Here is a 20405-nt window from a genome sequence, read left to right as displayed (position 1 = left end):
TGCTCACACTGATTGTGCCTCTGGTCGGATAAAGTGAATCTTCTTTGGGATAGCCTAAGTGCGTTTGTTTTAACTCGCCTAGGTGCGTTTGTTTTAACTCATCAGGCGCACTTGCTAGGCGGGGTTCTCGCTTGTTAATAAGTTAAAAGATGCCAATCCCGCCCAACCAGTGCACCAGGCGCCCTGAAACGAGCGCTCCTCCCGACTCCCCTCTGAGCTGGCTCTGTTGGTTCAGCCCTCTCCACTTCCGCCGTCGCTTCTCCAGCGACTTCATCCGACGGGGTTTGACAGGAGCTTCCCTCCCGCGGACAGGTCGCTGTCACTGCAGCCGCACCATGTTATCCCACACCCGGTGTCTCACCCGGAATTTCGGCCGTTCTCTCTCTGCCATCCGTCAGGTAGGCACACACACTGACGACGTGATTGTTCTCTGAGCGACAGGAGCCCCCGGCTGCTGCTGTCAGCGTCGCGCCGTCGGCGGGGCCGGTCGGGAGGCAGCCGGTGTGCTGTAGGCCACGGTTAGGCCTCGCTAACATTGCGAGCCGAGCCAAGGACAGAATGACACCTGGTTGCCCTGCAAGTCGCTCGGTGCACACTGACTTGAAGTTTGTGGTAGCTAATGCTTCCCATGCAATGCGGTCACAGCTTTATATGGTTAAATGTGAATAGAACAAGTGTTAAATAGCTATCTACCTAGCTTGCCTTTTGGAAACAAATGGCATGTTAGCTAGCTAGCTTTAGCTACTTGCTGAGGTCATCTGTCTTTGCCTATGTAAGCTTATCTTGGTCTATACGAATAACACGAATACTGTGGTCTTCTGTCTGCAGTTATGACCAGACAACGTTTCATATTCCTTGTATCTTCTTGTGTCATAAATTAGCTGTACACTACACACACTGTTCACATTCTACGAGGCTGAATATCCAGTAGCTCCCACTACTAACGTTAACCGTAGTCTGTCCTAAAACGTTTTTAAATAAACATACGGATGAACTCTCACACACTGATAAGAGAGCCCTCTACCAGGTATTTCCACAGCGTCATATGTTTTTAGAGTACACTTGCAGTGTGTTTGAATACATTCTGGCCATGTGACAACCACACTGATTGGTCCAAAACACAGTGTATAGCCCCCCCCCCCCCCCCCACACACACACACACACACACACACACACACACACACACACACACACACACACACACACACACACCACCCTATGACTTCTGACCTAGACCTTTGACATGTCTCAGCTGTCAGATGATCCTGTGGATCCATCTTTGCAAGACTATGTATTTTATATAACAGTGTTATGACTGTAACTATTGTATCTGTGCCCTCCGAAGTTTGTTTTGTTTGCAGCCTATATTGTGGTTGCAATGTGTGTACATTCCCAGGATTTATCATTTGCAGGTGTTCAGTAATGTCTGTCCTGATAACAGGTTCTCTCTTGACAGGGAAACAGTGTGTTAGCGAGAAGGGCTACGTCAGGTGAGTGTGTTTTGGAATTGCATGCACCTGATTAAGGGTCGGATTAAATGCCTCATCTTTTTTCATTTGCTGAGTGTTTTTAGGATTCTGCATTAGCAAGTGATTTACTCTTGTCATCTCTGCTGCAGCACTCTCAGCCAGCCACACGGTCACTCTCAACAACCACGTGTAAGTATCAGGCTAAATGACATCCCTACGGGAATGTGATTTAATAAAAAAAAAATATATCTCCTTTACATTCACTAAGCTCTGTGTAGTTGGTCTTTCTGGTTACAATCAGTCATTAGATGCAACATGTTTGAAGTCGTAGATGCCATTTGTGTTGGTACCGATGTATAGTATTAGGTGTATTAAAAAAATCTGTTTTTGTCTTTAGGAAATGTGATGCCAGGTCCAGCGTCTTCCAAATCCAATACTTCAGGACATCTGTAGCCTGCAGTATGTATCAGCCTGGACTCCTCTCCCTTCATTTGACAACTTCCATGAAGTCAATCACTTTTATATGAAGTCAACATTGTTTGTGTTGTCTCTGCGTTCTAGGAAATGAAGTTCTTACAGTCAAGACGCCTGCTTTTGCTGAGTCTGTCACAGAAGGGGATGTGAGGTGGGAGAAAGGTAGGCGTCTTCTTCTGCTTGTCCGTGTTCGTTTACCTTGTGTTCCTTCAGGTGTTGGTTGCTGTTTTAAATATTTCTCAAAATTAGTGCTCTCTAAATGCAGCTCTTTCCTTCCAGCGGTCGGGGATACTGTCGCTGAGGATGAGGTGGTGTGTGAAATTGAGACTGACAAGGTATGCACACTCCGAACATCTGTTTTTAAAAACACGCAATTATGGACAACTCATCTGAACCGCTGTGTTTTGTGGCACAGTGTAACACTGACGCTGACTGTAGGCTGCTCTAATGGAAGATCAATGGATGTGTCTTGCAATGCATGTTTTGTCTTGTCAATCAGACGTCAGTGCAGGTGCCCTCTCCTGCTGCTGGCGTCATTGAGGAGCTGCTGGTCCCAGACGGGGGGAAGGTCGAGGGAGGAACTCCTCTCTTCAAACTCAAGACAGGAGGTCAGTACATCCTCCACTAGTCTGAGCTGAGGATGGTATGCTGGTAATGTCATGTTAGCAGACCTAAGTCAGTAAAACAAATATACCTACTTTTCTCTTCTTCTTTTTTTATGCAAATGAGCAATACAAGGCACACAAGTCGTTGCTATATTTGGCTGCGTATTGATGTTTCCCAGTCCTTTCTCAAGCTGCGTACGCACATCTGCCGAGGTTGTCATGAGTAGGTCGCTTGTGGGTGTTTTTACTCCACTGCTCGTAGTCTGCAGAAGATTTGGTGGTGCACACGACCCGCATTGGCGTTCAAAAAGGCCGTCAGACGAGATGTGTTTGGTCCCAATCACGGGACGCATCTTTCTCCACCCTCTGGTTGGTTAACGCCTATCCCCATTGCCGGCGATTTCTGAAAAATAGAGCTCTATCCTATTCTGTCTAATAATGCCACCAGCCAGAACGCCGTCACAGAGGATCATTTACATTTACTTTTATGCCATTTAGCAGATGCCTTTATCCAAAGCGACTTACAACAAATACATTTGACTAAGTAAGCGAATCATCTATCCATCAGTCATCATAAGAAAAAGTAATTTATGCCAGGACCAGGGGCTATTGGCAGTCACAATGCTAAAAGAAAGGAAGCTTTTTTATTTATTTATTTACAGGAGAGAAACTTGCACAGGGGGGTAGTGGGGATGAAGAGGTCTTTAGGAGGGACAGTTAAGATGTAGCCTGAAGAGATGGGTCTTCAATCTACGGCGGAAAATAGGTAGTGAAGGATCCGTACCGCCTGAAGTCTCGCCATGTCGCCATCTTCCATTGACAATGAATGCCCACTAGTCGTTTTGTAGCTTCGCCCCATGTGTACACGACTTCCCACCTTTGTCTCCTCAGCTGGTGCCCCCAAAGCTGCAGAGGCGCCCAAAGCAGAGGCCCCAGCCGCAGCAGCAGCAGCCCCTCCACCCCCAGCCGCTGCTGCCCCTCCACCCCCCCCTCCCTCTGGAGCGGGCCCCATCCCCACCACCATGCCCCCCGTGCCACCTGTGCCAGGACAAGCAATCCTCTCCAAACCAGGTTAGCTGACAGCAGTCAGACATCAATGGACCGCCACTGTCATGTGAGAAGTGTTTAGCCTGACCTGGATGCACTCTTGATTACTGAAATAGAATAAATCACTTAACCCTTGACCTGTTGACACCGACCGTGGCTAATGTGACTAAACTGATACGCAGACGGAGACACTAACAGCTCCTTTGTTCCTCTCTTCTGCAGTTTCAGCCATCAAACCCACTCCTGCCACCGCCCCTGCCACCCATACAGATGGAGGGGCCAGAGCAGCCAGGACGGAACACAGGGTAAGGCAGGCTAACGCAGAATGTAATGTAGTTATTATAATAAAGCGTCAGCCAAGTATTTATTTAAAGAGTCGCTGCCCGTAGACACAGTTGCTCTTGTGGCAGTTGTTCTATTGAACATGATTGTGGGATTTAAAGTCCTGTTTTTGTTTTTGTTTTACCTTTTTTAATATCTTAGGTGAAGATGAACCGTATGAGGCTGAGAATTGCTCAGAGACTGAAGGAAGCGCAGAACACCTGCGCCATGTTGACTACTTTTAATGAGGTCGACATGAGGTAGGATATTTAAGAGTGGTTGGCCTACATTATCAAGCCCTCAACCCTCTCTACTATGAGAATTATTTGATGTGTTGAAGCCAAGAGATGATTTGCGAACCCACCACACGTTAAACCACATTTTAGGTTAATAGATTCACTGAAAGAAATACATGTTTCTACATTTAGTGTGTGATGGAAAATCTTGAAATGTAAATCCTCTATAACCGAATGAAAGGTGTACCGATAATGTGAACTCAAGTCAAAAGTAAGGAAATGTTACACATTTTTGTTTAGGTGTTATTGGAGCTGAGGCAGTACACACACAAATGGTTATAGATTGGAATCTGCTCAATAGAAAAGCTTTTTGAAACCTGATCCCCTCTTAAGCGGTCAAATGTAAATATTTGGTCCTAATGTTGGTGAAAACAAAGATAAGATTTGTTAAAACAGGCTTTATTAATTTACAAGGAAATGTTAATGCCCGTGTTTGCCCCCTGTGCTGAAGATGACACTTTGAGGATTTATTTTCCGTGCAAATGCGTGGTGTCGGCTTTCAGCTATTCAGGGTTTTCTATGTGTCCTAATTGAATTGGCATTGACGGTTTGGAGGAAGACTTCCCAGGCCTGGGCTCATCTGGAGCCGAAGGAGCGGGGCCAGACCAGGAGGCCGGAGCATCTGCAGGGGCCCACAGAGACCAGTGCTTTGAGTGGAAGGGCTGCCTCAACCGATATGGGCTTTTATGACCAGCCAATAAGATTTACAGGCTGTGGAAAGTGAAGATTTTTATCGCTTCTTCTCTCCTTTCTCGGAGAGTGTGTGTCTTGGGAGGGGCTAATACCGTTAGCGTAGAAACCCTAGAGTTTAAACAGGGTTAGAGACAGGAAAACAAACCATTAAAAAAGAGAGATACAAGGGCCCTTTTTCATCATACAGGGGGAGAATGAGTGATGGTGAAACATTAGCAGTCTGGTGTCAGTGCCTCTCAATCACTATGAGGCGACCCACAGGATCGGAAACTGTCCAGAAAAATGTACTTTTTTAGGTTTCCGGGTGAAAGGATGCATTCAGTGTAATTAAGTGTTGCGTGGGATTACTGTACGTCTGTAAATAGACACGGTGAAGGACACCTTTCTGACTCAGACTTTTCCCTCCACAGCAACATCAGTGAGATGCGGAAAGTGTACAAAGACGCCTACCTGAAAAAACACGGCATCAAGTTGGGATTCATGTCTGCTTTTGTCAAGGCTGCGGCCTACGCCCTGACTGAGCAGCCTGCTGTCAACGCTGGTACGGCCTTTACCTGGAGCACTTTCCCTGAGTGGAGCTCTGTGTTTATTCTCACGTATCGGTACATTTGTCAAAACGTGTGTCTGTGGTTAAGAACAAGATTCAAGGTTGTGCCTCTTCCATAGAAAACCCTCAAAACCACACCCTTATGTACTCCCCCAAATGCCACTGTGGCCTATTTAGACAAACCACACTGAAGTAGGTTTGATCTTCATGCCGAGCTTATGAGTGTCTAAAATTGTCGGTGGTTTTCTCCCTCCATGACAGCTTTGTACGTATATATGTGTTGATTGACACACAAAACGCGTGCTTTAAGGAAATGAGTCGTTGGTGCCGTTACAGTGGTGGCTTATTGACGTATATACAGTACCAGTCAAACGTTTGGACACACCTTCTCATTCAGTGTTTTTTCTTTCTTTTTTTAAATTATTTTCTACATTGTAGATTAATATTGAAGACATCAAAGCTATGAAGGAACACATATGGAATTATGTAGTAAACAAAAAAGCGTTAAACAAACCAGAATATGTTTTATATTTTAGATTCTTTAAAGTAGAACCACCTTTTGCTTTGATGACAGCTTTGCACACTCTTGGCAAGGTGTGTCCAAACTTTTGACTGGTACTGTGTGTGTGTGTGTATGTATATATGTATATATATATATATATATATATATATATATATATAATAACTGATTGCTTGCTCAGTTATCCTTTTTATTGAATGTCCTGTTGCACCTAACTCATTCAGTTTTTTCTTTTCAGTCATTGATGACTCAACCAAAGAGATTGTGTACAGGGACTATGTGGATATAAGTGTTGCCGTAGCAACGCCAAAGGTAATGTTAGCGGTTGATGTGTCACTATTTTCACATTTACAAACGGGGCTGAATAATCCCCCACCCACCCACCCACCCCACCCCACCCCCTCTCTCTTACTGGACATGTCTCAGTGGACGCAACTAGCCAGGGCTTCCCGTCACATGATCTCTCCTCTGTCTCCTAGGGACTGGTGGTGCCCGTCATTCGTGGAGTGGAGGGAATGAACTTCACTGACATTGAGAAAACCATCAATGAGTTGGGAGAAAAGGTAAGAAAAAAAAGATAAGTTGGTGTTTAAGTCAAATAGGTGTTCCTCGTTACTGTACAATATGTACAGTACATACTATCTACCTATCTTCTGCTGTAGATTGAAGACCCATCTCTTCAGGCTACATCTTAACTGTCCCTCCTAAAGACCTCTTCACCCCCCACTACCCCCCTGTAAAAAAAAAAAAAAATTGTGACTGCCAATAGCCCCTGTTCCTACCATGGACTACTTTTTCTTACAATGACTGATGGATAGATGATTCACTTACTTAGACAAATGTATTTGCTGTAAGTCGCTTTGGATAAAGGCGTCTGCTAAATGCCATAAATGTAAACGTAACGTAAGTATGTAAGGACCTGGCGGTGCGTCGTGTGAAGGTGTTTCTGTGGATTGCAGGCCCGTAAGAATGAGCTGGCCGTGGAGGACATGGATGGAGGGACCTTCACCATCAGCAACGGTGGCGTGTTTGGATCCATGTTTGGTACCCCCATCATCAACCCTCCCCAGTCCGCCATCCTGGGCATGCATGGCATCTTTGACAGGCCCGTGGCCATCGGGGGCAAGGTGCGTGTCTGTTCAGTTTGATGGTTAATGCTGTTGCTCAGTTTGATGTTTTGATATTTTTTATTTTTTTTATTTAGGATTTGCACACACAATAACAAAAGAAAGACTAAATGAAAAGAAAAGGTCAGAGTGCAGAGGTTAAGAGGGGAGGTTAAGAGGCCCAGTCGGGCCTGCCTTTAAGCATTAACCATGAAGGTTAATGTTGTTGGGACAGTTCACATGTGCTGCTCCTGTTCTTACCATTTCTCTCTTTTTTCACTTTTATATGAGATTCATATCTCAATGCTTTCATAAAATAAGTGTTAGAGACTTCATTATTAAGTAGATAGAGAATGTACATTCTAGAATCTATACTGTACATTCTCTATCTAATTAATAATGAAGTGTCTTTACTGGTCTATACTGTAGATGCAGTTGTGTTAGGGTACGTCTCGGAAACGCCTCCCCCTGAGCCACCTCCTCCCCCCTTTTTAATTTGTCCTGCAGGTGGAGATCCGGCCCATGATGTATGTGGCTCTGACGTACGACCACCGCCTCATCGACGGGAGAGAGGCGGTGACCTTCCTGCGCAAGGTCAAGACGGTGGTGGAGGACCCCAGGGTGCTGCTCCTGGACATGTGATCCTCTCCTCGGTCCCAACAGACAAACCGCCCATCGCACACTGGCTATACCCTCCTGATGATCCTAAACTACAAATGATTTATTGTGCTGGTTAACTAGAAAAGGGATACTTGAAGAGAGGGTTGCATTGGACTTTTGCATGGACAAAAATGGTGAAAGACTTTATGCTTAATGTTCAGTATGTCTGGGCCTGGGGATTCAGGGAAACTGGTCTGTACTTGGAAAGGATAATCTACAACTCATGAATGCCATTTGCCATCTCTTACCTACAATTTAATATGTCATAAGTAATTGTAATATGAATGGCACAATTAGCTGAACTACATATGTTTTGTTTCATTATTTTGGGTGAGGAAAAGAACAATTTGAAACCTTTAAAAGACGCAAACCAGAAACACTACGTTCTATCTAAGATGTCTGAGGTACAGGTTTTTTTATGCTTTGATACATTGACGCAAGTGCATTTAAAGCATTTTAAAGCATTTTTTCGACATCTAATTCCCAAATACCCAGAGAAATGAAATCTCTCTATGCTGTGTAATAAAATATATTTAAGAAAAAAACTTTCCTCTTTGTTGTCTTTGTAGGAAAGCCTGATCTCAACCAGGCTGGGGAGTATCTAATCAGATATCTCCAGCTAAGCCTGGAGGATGTGGTCCTCTGTGGCTCAGTTGGTAGAGCATGGTGCTAACAACGCTCAGGTTGTGGGTTTGATTCCTGCTGGGACCATATATACTGAAATGTATGCACTCACTGCAATGTAAGTCGCTTTGGATAAAAGTGTCAGCTAAATGGCATGTATTATATTATAGGATGTAATAAAGAGAAACAGCAGGAAAGGTTGATCCAGGCCATAACAGTGATTGTAGGTTGAACTGTGCTGGTAGCTGATTGGAGGAATGTGCGTTCAGGTGTTGATGAGAAGGTAATACGAAACAACGTAGAAGGACAACCTGCTGTAAAGAACAAACACCTGGAACATTCATCTAAGGAAAACAGGAAGGAGGCATTGCTTCTTTTTATTAACTTTCTCATTAAAGCCATCAAATATAGCCAATGGCTGACAGTCTGAAAAGTCTCTGTAGTCAGTGTTTGAAAATGAGAGGCATGCTTGGTGATGATGACAAATGTGATTTGCATGGATAAACAAGAGTATTGCATGTCACTTGTACAACATAGGTACTGTACCCCGCCCCCCACCCCCCAAAAAGTCCCTGAAAGTCAGCCCAGGAATACACCTTCTAACATCTTGTCTTATGTCAAGAGGCCAGTTTAAACACTAGCCTCTATCATTCAAACATGGAAGTCACAAATGTAGAGAACATTTCAGGGGTTGTGGTGGCTGAGATGACATGTTGGTTAGGTCATGTTCTGAACGAGATCCATCATTCTGCTTTGGGAAGTCCAGTACAAAGTGCTCAGGAAGCAGCTCCACGGATGGGGGCTTCAACTGTTTCAGCCACAAGGGGGCAGTGGTTGTCCAAGTTCTCATGGAGCAGTCAGGAACTGTTCAGCTTGTATCAGCAGTAGTGCAATCTTTAGTGTAGCCTGCTAACAGCTCAGTGCCTGCCAGGAGACTCCATTGAAGAAGGGGTGACACTTGATGTCACTCACACCACCACCTCCAGAGCCCAACCGATACCCAGCATCAAACTGGAGCAGCTGTGATGGATAGATGATTCACTTACTTAATAAATTAGTATTTGTTGTAAGTCGCTTTGGATAAAGGCGTCTGCTAAATGCCATAAATGTAAATGTAAAATGTAAGCTGTGGAACACACAATAGTCAAGGTTATGTCATTTACAAAGTCAGTTTAGGTGTGTGTGTGTGTGTGTGTGTGTGTGTGTGTGTGCCTGTATGTTTGTGTATGCATGTGTGCCTGTATATGTGTGTGTGTGTGTGTGTGTGTGTGTGTGTGTGTGTGTGTACATAAGTGTTATGTGCAGGGCTTTGGAGTGTAGTTAGGGGACAGGCCTTACCTCAGTGAGCAGGGAGGCGGATGCAGTGCTCAGGTGGTCTGGGATCAACAGCTGGGTGTGAGAATGTACCCCTGCTGGGTGGAACTGCCACAGGGGCTGAAGAGAGGGAGCAGAGGAACTGTTTCATTCAGCCTTAAACCATTAAACCATAATAATGACAAACACACAGGCATGCAGACAGGGCATCAGAAATCCATACACACATTTTGCTAACCCACACAGGGTTCAAATGAACACATTCGACTCAGACACAGGGAAAGATTCAGCCATTCCGTTCGGAATCTTTCTTTAGAATGTTATTTACCGTTCCAGTTAGAAGTTCAAACAACAATGCCCCCAGACTCCACCAATCACAAGCCTCTGTGATTTTGGACACACCTCCAATCTCTGTGGGCCAACAACAAAAAGGGTTCATTATTTCTAGATGTATTTTACAGAAAGGGAGATGAATATGAAACTAGATGGAGCAAACATAGTCATTGTCATCATCAGTATTAGCTTTCATTATGATATTGCCATATACGGTAAGTTTCAAGTTATTTAAGATATTTTAAATGGTTCTGGCAAATCCACATATAGTACTGTAGGTGTCAGAACAGTATCGAAGAAGGAAACATGGAATGGACTCTCCCCACTAGATGCCATGTTATGCTGTATCTAAGAACACATGACTAAAATGGGAGAACGGTATTTTTTACCTGGGGCACAGTACATCTGCTCCATTGCTTTGGAGTTGATTTCAGACTGAACTTCACTCCACTGGCCAAAGAATGTCAGACAGATCTTTCCTGGTGAGAAACATTACATCGCATCACTGTTAAGAGTACGATCGTTTTCAACACTAAACTGAAGCCGACAACAACAACAACAACAACAACAACAACAACAACAACAACACTTCTTACAGTTTTACAGTGACTTAGGTGACCTACCATTGCTGGTAAGTAGGACGTTCTTTGGGTTGAGGTCCCGGCACAGGACTCCCTGCTGGTGCAGACTCTCTATGGCCAGTAGGATTTGAGCCCCCCACAAACGCACCTCTGACTCAGGCAGCCCCCAGCAGCCCTGCCTGGACCTTTCTCTCCCCCTGGAGGTCTTGGCCGGGAACTGTGGCAGGTGACACCATCCCTCCACCTCAATGATCTGGTCCTCCACTTGTCCATCTGACCCCTCAGACTTGAGGAACGCGTCCATGTCCCCCTTCCGACACTGCGGAGAGGCCCCTGTAGAGGCCGGGGGGTTCGAGTCACATAGCAATGATCCTTCTCTCTGGGGGGCATCCTTACCCCCAGGACTGAGGAGCTCCCAGGCCTCCTCCACCTCCTCCCCCAACTCTCTGAGAATAGGTCCCACGTGATACTCCACCCCAGAGAGGGCCAGAGAGATGCCTGGACGTGTCCCCTGCTGTCCCCCAGTGCTGTGACAGGGAAGGACAGAGGGGGATGGAGAGCTGCCTGAGGATGTCCTTTTGAGCCGGTCTCCTGTCGAGGGACAGACAGCAGCTCTCCCTGACTGGGAACTGTCTGTGTTCCTGGTTGCTGTCACCATCCTCTCCTCAGTAATGTGATGATTAACCTGCTCCTTCTGGAATATTCCGTGGTGTGTGTCTCCACCGGAACCACAGCCTTGGTGAGAGCCATTGGTGGTCAGTGTTGTTCCCACATTAACCTGGCTTTGGCTATGGAGGGGCAGGTGCAATGTAGCAGGAGATGAACAACGTTCTTGTGATTCTAAGCTGATGCAATGATTCTCACTGTTCGCCGTTGACCCTGTCTCACCAGAAGAGGTGTGAGTTGTATGAGGTACAGATTTGGCTGGAGGTGTATCGGAGTCGTTGCCTGTCACTGCATAGAGGGCTTGACTCTCACAGTTTTGTGTCCTATCAGCAGCACTCCATGCCACATGAAAGTCAGAGCTGGATTCTATCTTTCCCACGCCCGTGTTCTTCCCACAGAGTTCTGAGGTGACATCGAGAGCCGGATCAGTACAAGGATAAGGGGGAAGAGCTGGCTTTTCCTGAGTTTCAGAGTTCAGCAAACGCTGACTGTTGGCTGGAGGGATATGGGAACTGACGTCTGACCTCATTGGCTGAGCGTGTGGTGCTGAAGACCGAGGGTTCTGCAGGCAGCCTGTCTCCTCGCAGTAGGAGTGGGTCCCACAGCTCTCCAGCCGGTGCTGGGCCTCGTCCCAGGATGTAGGGGAGTCCGTGTCCGGACTCTGCTCCAGGAGAGGGGTCGTTGATCCTAGGCATCCTCTGTCGTTGCGCTGGTAGTCAGAGCTGATGGTGGGGGAGGTGTAGCTGTTCTTCAGTTTGATCCTGTTCTGGCTGGGACTGGAGCATTCTGGGTGTTCCTTGGCTCTGTCACTCCTGACCTTGTGTAGCTTGGAGAAAAGCCTCCCACCTACAGTGCACAGAAAAATCTATTTATCAATCAATCAATTAATCAATCAATCAATCAATATGGCAATACTGTATATAAATTGTCTACTTTACTTCTGGATGGAATGCTATCCTAAAAATGCCTGCATAGCAGAGCATCCTTCTTTCATCAATCAAAGTGATTGAGGAGAGGTGTAGTGAGACCCAAGACATGCAAATTGTTAGCTCAGGGCTGAACCATGGGCTAGGTCAGCGCCCCTGCTAAATCACCACCCACTGAACCGCTGCAGCTTGTGCTCTCAGGTGCAGGCACAGTGCGAACAGCTCTCGCTCCCGCTGCAGAGGGACAGTGCCGCGTTGAGCTCACCTTGAACGTGTTCCAGATGCAGGTACACAGCGTCCTCACTGACGTAGTACCTCAGCAGCTTCACCATGTACGGCACCCCCTGGGGGATGATGGTGGGCTGGTCCCGGCTCTCCCAGCTCGACTTGGGCAGACTCTGAGAGGAAAATGTACAACAACACCCCAATGATTCATCTGTCAGTGTTCCTTTATGGTCTTCTTCCACTATTTTGGTGGAAGGCTCAGTAGTCATCTGTCATTGCCTTGGTCCGCATTCATTCTATCCTACGACAATACTAATAATTTCCTATCTGGCATGTAAGTTGATGAAGAAAAAAGCAACATTTGTTGGATAAAAAAAAATCGAGCTCTAAAATGCTTAGATCCAACAATGCATCTTCAATCAAACTTCTGTTAGACCCCCATGGGCCTTGGCTGCCCCAGCAGTTTTCCAATACCGTGGTTTCTCTGGTTACTGAAATGGGAGGTGCAGTTGCACTAAGGGGGTCAGAGCAGAGGGCTTTTAGTCAGATCAATGGTGAAGGATACGCGGGGAGACAAGGCTGAGAGTATTCCCATCGACTGAGCTGCCACAGATTGGTTGGCAGGGCTCCAGACAGCTCAAAACCCATCGGGGCAGTGGATATACATACATCTACATATATATATAGATAGATAGATAGACAGATTTACTTATTTACTACATGTCTACTCTGTCACTGTAGATAATGTGGTAGTAGTAATAGTAGTAGTAGTAGGGTTGAGCTTGCCGGTAAATACTTACTTTAACAACAAATGTCTCCTTGGTGATCAGGCTTTGGACTATCAGGACCTTGAAGGAAAGACAAACAATTGTAAAGCTTAACTCAGTGATGTGTTGTATACCAGGTCACAAAGCTGACAGTGCCTTTAATCTACACAAAACCCATACAAGAAAATACACATAAGACAGCTGTCAAATACGGTCGAAATTATTGTGTGATTAGAATATTGTTCTGACAGTTTGAAGAAATAATATCGTTCTTTGAAGCAGTTCGCAAAACAGTTGTTAGCAGCCCTATGAATCGTGGCTAATTAGGGGTCACTATTGCCATGACGCCCTAGCCATTAATGTTCAAGAGAAATGAGTCATACAGAGAACACTGACTGTGGTAGTCTCCTCACCTTATCAATGATGCCCACAACTTTACACATCTCCAGATCCTCTACTGGGGAGCTCAGGTGTCTGATTGGTCGGAATCTCAGGCTACTGTAACCCTGGTGATGAAGCCATAGACGAGATTACAGTTCAGTAACAGTGCAGTAATGCTCCCCTGCTGGTGTGTTGTTTTTTTAAATTGCATTTGAAAGAGCATTTCTCTGGGGATTAGTTACAAACTTGGTGACATATATTAGCATGTTATGTAACAGAATGCGAGAGAGAGAGAGAGAGAGAGAGAGAGAGAGAGAGAGAGAGAGAGAGAGAGACAGAGACAGAGACAGAGAGACAGAGTGACAGCGAGATAGAGAGAGAGGGCCCAGAGCGAGCTACTCTGGCAGATATAATGTGATGTTTTCTCCCTTGTGTAACTGCGGGAGGAACGGTTGTTGTGCTGCTCTGTATTCTGTCTCTCCCCAGAGAGAAGTAAGAGGACAGGACAGACTGGGTGGTTACTGTGTAGGTATGACTCAGGAGGAAATGATGCAGGGAGCCAACACAGAAATAGCCTCAACCCTCCTAATACACAGGCATACTTTAATTAATCTATTAATTAATCCAACAAGGAAACATTGAGAATCAAATTAGTAACCTTATCCGCAATCAAAGACTAACATGGGTGAAAAGAGCTGGTCCGTTTCCCTCTCTGTTCGTAGTATATTGTATTTGTGCTCCGAATTAGAATGTTAATCAAGAGCAGAGTAATGCCCTCTTCTTACCCCTAAATGAGAGTTGCCCTTTCCCAGGTTGTCCTGCAGGTGGGAGATGAAGATTTCCTCTGCTCTCTTCAGATACTGGGTGGTCTTCCTCTTCACAGCCTCCCGGCGCTCTTTGTTAGGGTCAACTGTAACACAGGACCACTTCGTTAGACCCCAGCTCTCTCCTCTCTCTCTCTCTCTCTCTCTCTCTCTCTCTCTCTCTCTGTCTCTCTCTCTCTCTCTCTCTCTCTCTCACTCTCTCTCTCTCACTCTCTCTCTCTCTCTCTCTCTCTGTCTCTCTCTCTCTCTCTCTCTCTCTGTCTCTCTCTCTCTCTCTCTCTCTCTCTGTCTCTCTCTCTCTCTCTCTCTCTCTGTCTCTCTCTCTCTCTCTCTCTCTCTGTTAGTAGTGGAAACATCCCATCAGAGCCCTACAAATAGCTGAGACTGACATAGTATTGCTATACAATCCACACGCTCCTGTCTGACTTACAGCACACGAACAGCCTGAAGAATGATTGATAGTAAACAGCTGATCCACTTCATTAACACAAGCGACAGAGAACAGAATAATGTGCCACGTCTGAACGGGAACCTCTCGTCATCCAACTGTGTGACATCCTGTTTTTGTGTCATTGTGTGCTGTGTCACTCTGCTTTTAAAAGGATGAATCCACATGTTCCTCATTCATGTCATGTGACCTTCGCAAAATGTGTGCAGAGAGTGACTGTGTGTGTCTCGTCAGCTGCTCCTGTTTGAGTGTCACCGATCAGAACCAGTTGAATTAACCAATAGGTCAGATAGTGTACCTTGTACTCCATTCAGCAGCAGATCAACCCCGTTCTTGTAGTAGCTGAAGGCAGCCTCGTAGTCCTCATTGACCTCTCTGTCCAGCGCCATGCGGATCTGCTTGGCTGCCTCCACCAGGTAGTCTCTCTTGGCCATGGCTGTCCTGGCTCAGCCCTGTGAAGGTCCAGACGGGCCTGGCCACAGTGAACAGAACCAGGTTAAAGGTCTGTGTCTGTCAGACTATTCGTACCTGCCCTGAGAAGGAACACCAAGTGAAGCCTCTTGAAAGTAAAAGTAAAGAGCTAGCTAACCCAAGATAATTACAGGGTATTACCCCTGCAGCTGGTCTAGCACAATAACAAGTATAATACAGGCAGTAAACTGAAAGTCTTGTGAGCAGTAAAAGGTGCTGTTTTGGTTCCTCTCCCCTTCTCCACACTATTCTCAGATCATAAATGTTTAGAGTTGGCAAGTGAGCGCTCACCTTTGCTCCCTGGTTCTATGAGCAGCAGGATTCATCTCTGGCAGCAGTCAGGTGGCTCAGGGTGGGCTTATCCTCTTTGACTCGAGGGTTAAAGTCTTTGTTGCAAAGCATGACGATACGAGCCTGGGCCAACGAAAGAGTTAAACTTCAGTGGAGCACGGGAGGAGGTGAGTGTGAGTGTGTGTCCTCCTGTGCTGTTGCCGGTGAATGAACAGAAAGAGCACTGCAGTGGTCCACTGGGGAAGAGGATGACTCAGAGCACGAAACAGCATCACGACCACTCACACGCACACACACACGTCAATTAAGACAGACAGGAGGAAAGCTGAGGGGAGTTCTTCAAAGATGGGGGGAGATCCCCGTTGTCAGGCTTCACTATGTGAGGGTATCACATGCCCTCCATAGCTGTAAGTAGCTCGTAGCATAGCAACACCACAACCTGCGCTGATGAATGTGGTGATGCTTCACTACACTTTCATCACAACCTACGGTCAGTTCTGTATTATCATGCAAACACGCTATCATTAGCATCCGCCATACAATGGTGGCAGGTCAACCCAAGGAGCACTAGAACATACTGTCCTATTTACATTCATGGTATTTAGCAGACGCCTTTATCCAAAGCGACTTACAACAAATACATTTGTGTAAGTAAGTGAATCGTCTATCCGTCAGTTGGTCCCTGCTGTTGTGACTCTTTTATACCCCTAACATGCAGCCTCTTACAGTGCTACCATAACACGAGCATCACAGTCTATATGACAATGAGAGGAAAAGCCCAGATCACATAGATACAGTGATGCACTTGAATTAATCCCATTTGTTTCTGGCATCAATGGAGGATTTAAATCCTTGCATCAGTCACATCACACATCACGTCCTCTTCAGCATGCACACATGGAGGCAGGAGCGTCTGAGGAGCCAGTGTTATGAAACACAGCCATCTGCATTGTGTTTGATCCTCCATCACACTGCTTTTTAGTCATCCCTAATCTGCCCTTCCATAGGAGGGGGAGGCGGCTGTAAAATACATTAAACCATTGCAGCAAACACACACACACACACGCACACGCACACACACACACACACACACACACACACACACACACACACACACACACACACACACACACACACACACCCTACCTGATTTGAGCAGAGCTTGCCCTGGACCCAGCGCCCCCAGCAGCAGCCTGTGCTTTCAACAGCCTCCCTCCACACACAGATCTCAGGAATAGGAGAGAGCTCACCCAGGCTCATCTATTCGCTGGCAATGATGTCACTAAGGGTACCAAGCCTCTTCACTTCCCCCCTCTCATCCTGACAGATGCGAGATTTAAAGAGACAGTGCTGTTTTTGTCCCGGCGTATCTGCTGCAGGCGGTTTCTATTTCAGATTCACGGTTTGCAGTATATTGTTATTGCACACTATTGCCTAAAAATGTAACGACAGGATAGATTTATATCAAAAGGACCACATGTAATACATACAATACGGTGCCCATGGCAATGGTTGATTATTGTGTGCATTGGATGTTAGCTTGTCTATGTAAGTGGGATCAGCCCCGCCTGGTGTGTGTAATCTGCTGTGACTTGGTCCACAGTACCAGATGGAGCCAGCCTCTCCTCGGAGCACAAAGAACATTCCCAGGGGAGGGCTTGCTTTCAGAGAGGGGAGGCAGCCCCAGCCAGAGTCCACGGAGGGGAGGGGGGAGGGGGGAGAGGGGAGGGAAGGGGGGAGGGGGAGGAGGATGGAGACCCACACAGGAGGGTGAGTCATTGGAGAGGTACTACTAGGATAAAGTGACAGTTTTAATTTAAATTATTCTGAAACATGGAGTGGGTTTACTGCTGCCTGTCACTTTTCTCATACATTCCTACTGTATCTGGAATCTGACACTGCGGTGGGGTCGTTTTTGGTGATATTGTTTCTCTTCAAATAAACTAAAAAGATCAAACAACCCACATTTATTTTAATGCTTCAGTTAGATTTTATTTCAGAATTTCAAGGGATACACTTTGGCAGCAAAAAGTCAATACACCACACATCTTTTCAGTGAGACAGACAGGGTAAAAAATAGATTGCATCAATCACGATACAAAGATCCCAGACAGGGGATATCTATTAACTATTAAACTTTACGCTATAGGACACATAGTAGCCATTGTTGTACATGTAGAGTTTCTGATCAGTGGGGTTGTAGTCCAGGTTCATGTAGCTCACCTGAAACTTCTCAAAGGGGATGCTAAAGTAGCTCTCTTGCTCTGTTTTGGTGTCGTACGAGTAGAAAATCTCCTCTGTGTCCAGATCTATGGGCCTAGTAGCATAGAGAACTCCACACACCATAAAGGCATTGCCTACAAGCTGTTTGTACACAGTGGTGCTCCATTCATCCTCAACACCAAATGATGCCTCATTTATTTTAGCAATGACCATTTTACCCTTGGATTCCTCTGAGGCGTAGGTCACCCACAGCCCATTCTCATCAGCTGAGAAGTCCATGTTCTGGTTGGGTGAGTAACTGTACGTGAATCTGGTGCTCGCCTTTGCAATCACTCTGTAGTCGTATTTTGAGTCGGTCAAATTGAGCTTGGCCATGCTAAAAGGAGTGTTATGCTGGTAATACAGGGTGTTACCGTGAACAATGTAATTGTTACCAGTACCACCCCATCCATTTGGTAGGTTGTGGCGTTTAAATGCATTCCTCAAAACCAAATTTTGATAGTTAGAGTACAGATAGAATTCAGTCAGCGCTGCACTGCTATATCCACCATACCAATACATTGATTCAAAGCCGTGGTTGGGTTTTGAGTCTTTCCCCCACCCTCCAAATCCGAAGGCTGAATTCAGATGTGCATTCAGCTGTTGGACCACCGGTTTGCCAATTTTGGAGATGCCTTTGTGTTTGCAGTTGCCTGTAGGAGAATATGAAAATGAGAGTATCATTAACTATCTATCTCTGACATACAAATAAACCCATTACCCACCGATCTAATAAACTACTCCGCCTCTGTCTTGTTACGTTCCTCTTACCGATATCTGGGATGAGGCCGTCCTCTTGATCCTTCTGACACTCCTCTAGCTTCTTCTGTAGTTTACCAAACTCAATGCGGATCACGTCCAGATTGCTCTTGTCATAGCTCTCCAGCTGGTCCACGATGAGGCTCATGTTGCGGATCTATGGAAGGATATTAATTTACGAAGGGACAAGTTAGATATGGCTTATTAATGAACGCATGTGTTTCTGTCTACTTGTTTTCCGTTATCCCTCTTACCTCGGTGTACAGGCTGTCGAAAATCGGTGAGGAGGAGTTGAGTGATTGTTTCAGCTGCGACACCAGCGCTTCAAACGCTCTCAGCTCAATCCTGAGGAGCTCAAAGTCCAGTTTGATGTACCTATCAGGCCCACTCTCCAGAACCTCCACTCGTACAGTCAGGTTCTTCAACTCCCCCAAAAAGATCACAAGCTTGCCCTTGTAACTGGTCAGCTGCAAGAGAGACACGGGTTAGTAGTTCAGGTGTAAGACATGTAGTGTGTCCTTTGAATGATCTCTCGGATTGCCACAGCATTTTCAGTTTTTACCTCTCATCCAGTGTTTATAAGACAAGCTCAATATCGTAATAATCGTGGGTACAACCCTCTCCTGGGTCCTCTCACCCCTTGATGCTTCACACAGTACCTTCTTTATCTGGATCTCCACCTCTAGGACCAGGTCATTGGAGACTTGCTGCATGTGTTCCACTCGGTCGGCAGGGAAGGTGGTGTCAGGCAGATACACATGGCAAAGACAGTGACCCGACTCACCCACAGACGCAGTCACATTGCCAGAGTCCCAGTCCTCCATGGGCTGAGAGAAAATACAGTACATGATAACGCTGAAAATGGTTGTATCCCACAAACACAGTAGTGATAATAATACAATACATACAAGCGCAAATCACACATGCACTGTAATTAGAAGCATCTCAAGCTGCAGGTTGTAGTAAGGATGTCTTACCAGCCAGGCCATAGCATGGCTCAGCAGTGATAGGAGCAGTAGAATTGGAACCATCGCGTCTCAATCTGTCCCTCGTGTGTGTTGTTGCCTGTCTGGTCTGTGGGTTTTTAAAGAGACGCTTATCCACTCATCTGAAACATCTTGACTCTTCCCATAGTTATTATACTGCTGTGTAAGAGGCCACCTGTATCCTTGAGACATCATAACTGTGGATCCTTGTTTAATTGTGAGAAAATAAGCATATGTAGGATGTGTGTATCCTATCAGTTTATTGATGGTGGTAATGATGTGGACACAAGGAGTGCATGAGAGAGGTGTCTCCTGGGAGCCCTCAGTGAGAGCGTGAAGGTCTCAAGGACAGACATAGACTGGATGCATATTGACTGGATATACATATATTGCACATAACGGAAAATGTATTGCACTTGAACATTGCTTGTTTGCACATCTGTATGCAGGTTGTACAAGGGCCCCCTGAACTACTACAATTTTATGAATTGTTATTATTATTAATATTATGAGTATTATTATGATTATGATTATGATTATGATGATTATGATTATTATTTTATTTAGGGGGGGGGGCCCTATGGGCCGGGCCGGCCCTGCGAATATCTGTAATCTAGTTCACTGATTTAATTCATAAGATTATATCATGTCGTACTGCAGATTGGTCACAAATAACTGAGCATAGAAAATGCAAAAATGGTTGGGGCCATGTTCAGTATACAGTATACCTACTGTAAGTTCAGCTAGATAGGACAAGGAACACAGTGGATAAACAGTACATGGCATAATGGTCTGTTATTTCAAGGCTT

General features: G+C 45.7%; 3 protein-coding genes across 3 annotated transcripts; 1 reads left to right on the top strand and 2 right to left on the bottom strand.

Annotated features, from left to right (window-relative positions):
- Positions 1-273: 273 nt before the first annotated feature.
- dlst (dihydrolipoamide S-succinyltransferase) lies at positions 274-8283 on the top strand. Its single transcript, XM_083683784.1, has 15 exons — positions 274-398; positions 1457-1490; positions 1619-1658; positions 1867-1928; positions 2031-2105; positions 2223-2278; positions 2443-2551; positions 3440-3619; positions 3818-3900; positions 4079-4176; positions 5316-5446; positions 6211-6284; positions 6452-6535; positions 6932-7099; positions 7586-8283. The coding sequence occupies exons 1-15, from the start codon at positions 336-338 to the stop codon at positions 7718-7720; spliced, it is 1392 nt and encodes a 463-aa protein (XP_083539910.1). The 5' UTR covers positions 274-335; the 3' UTR covers positions 7721-8283.
- Positions 8284-9271: 988 nt separating this feature from the next.
- Positions 9272-15261, bottom strand: rps6kl1 (ribosomal protein S6 kinase-like 1; the record flags this gene model as incomplete). The annotated part of the gene is made up of 10 exons (XM_083683467.1): positions 9272-9382; positions 9701-9796; positions 10005-10087; positions 10399-10488; positions 10633-12102; positions 12448-12580; positions 13208-13255; positions 13588-13680; positions 14341-14465; positions 15126-15261. The coding sequence occupies 10 exons, from the start codon at positions 15259-15261 to the stop codon at positions 9272-9274; spliced, it is 2385 nt and encodes a 794-aa protein (XP_083539593.1).
- A 2452-nt stretch (positions 15262-17713) lies between these two features.
- Positions 17714-19434, bottom strand: olfm4.2 (olfactomedin 4, tandem duplicate 2; the record flags this gene model as incomplete). The annotated part of the gene is made up of 4 exons (XM_083683466.1): positions 17714-18504; positions 18623-18767; positions 18865-19077; positions 19270-19434. The coding sequence occupies 4 exons, from the start codon at positions 19432-19434 to the stop codon at positions 17714-17716; spliced, it is 1314 nt and encodes a 437-aa protein (XP_083539592.1).
- Positions 19435-20405: the final 971 nt, after the last annotated feature.

The sequence above is a fragment of the Argentina silus genome (assembly GCF_951799395.1).
Source record: "Argentina silus genome assembly, chromosome: 13".
In the NCBI taxonomy this organism is placed as follows: domain Eukaryota; kingdom Metazoa; phylum Chordata; class Actinopteri; order Argentiniformes; family Argentinidae; genus Argentina; species Argentina silus.
This window is presented reverse-complemented; position numbering and strand designations above follow the sequence as displayed.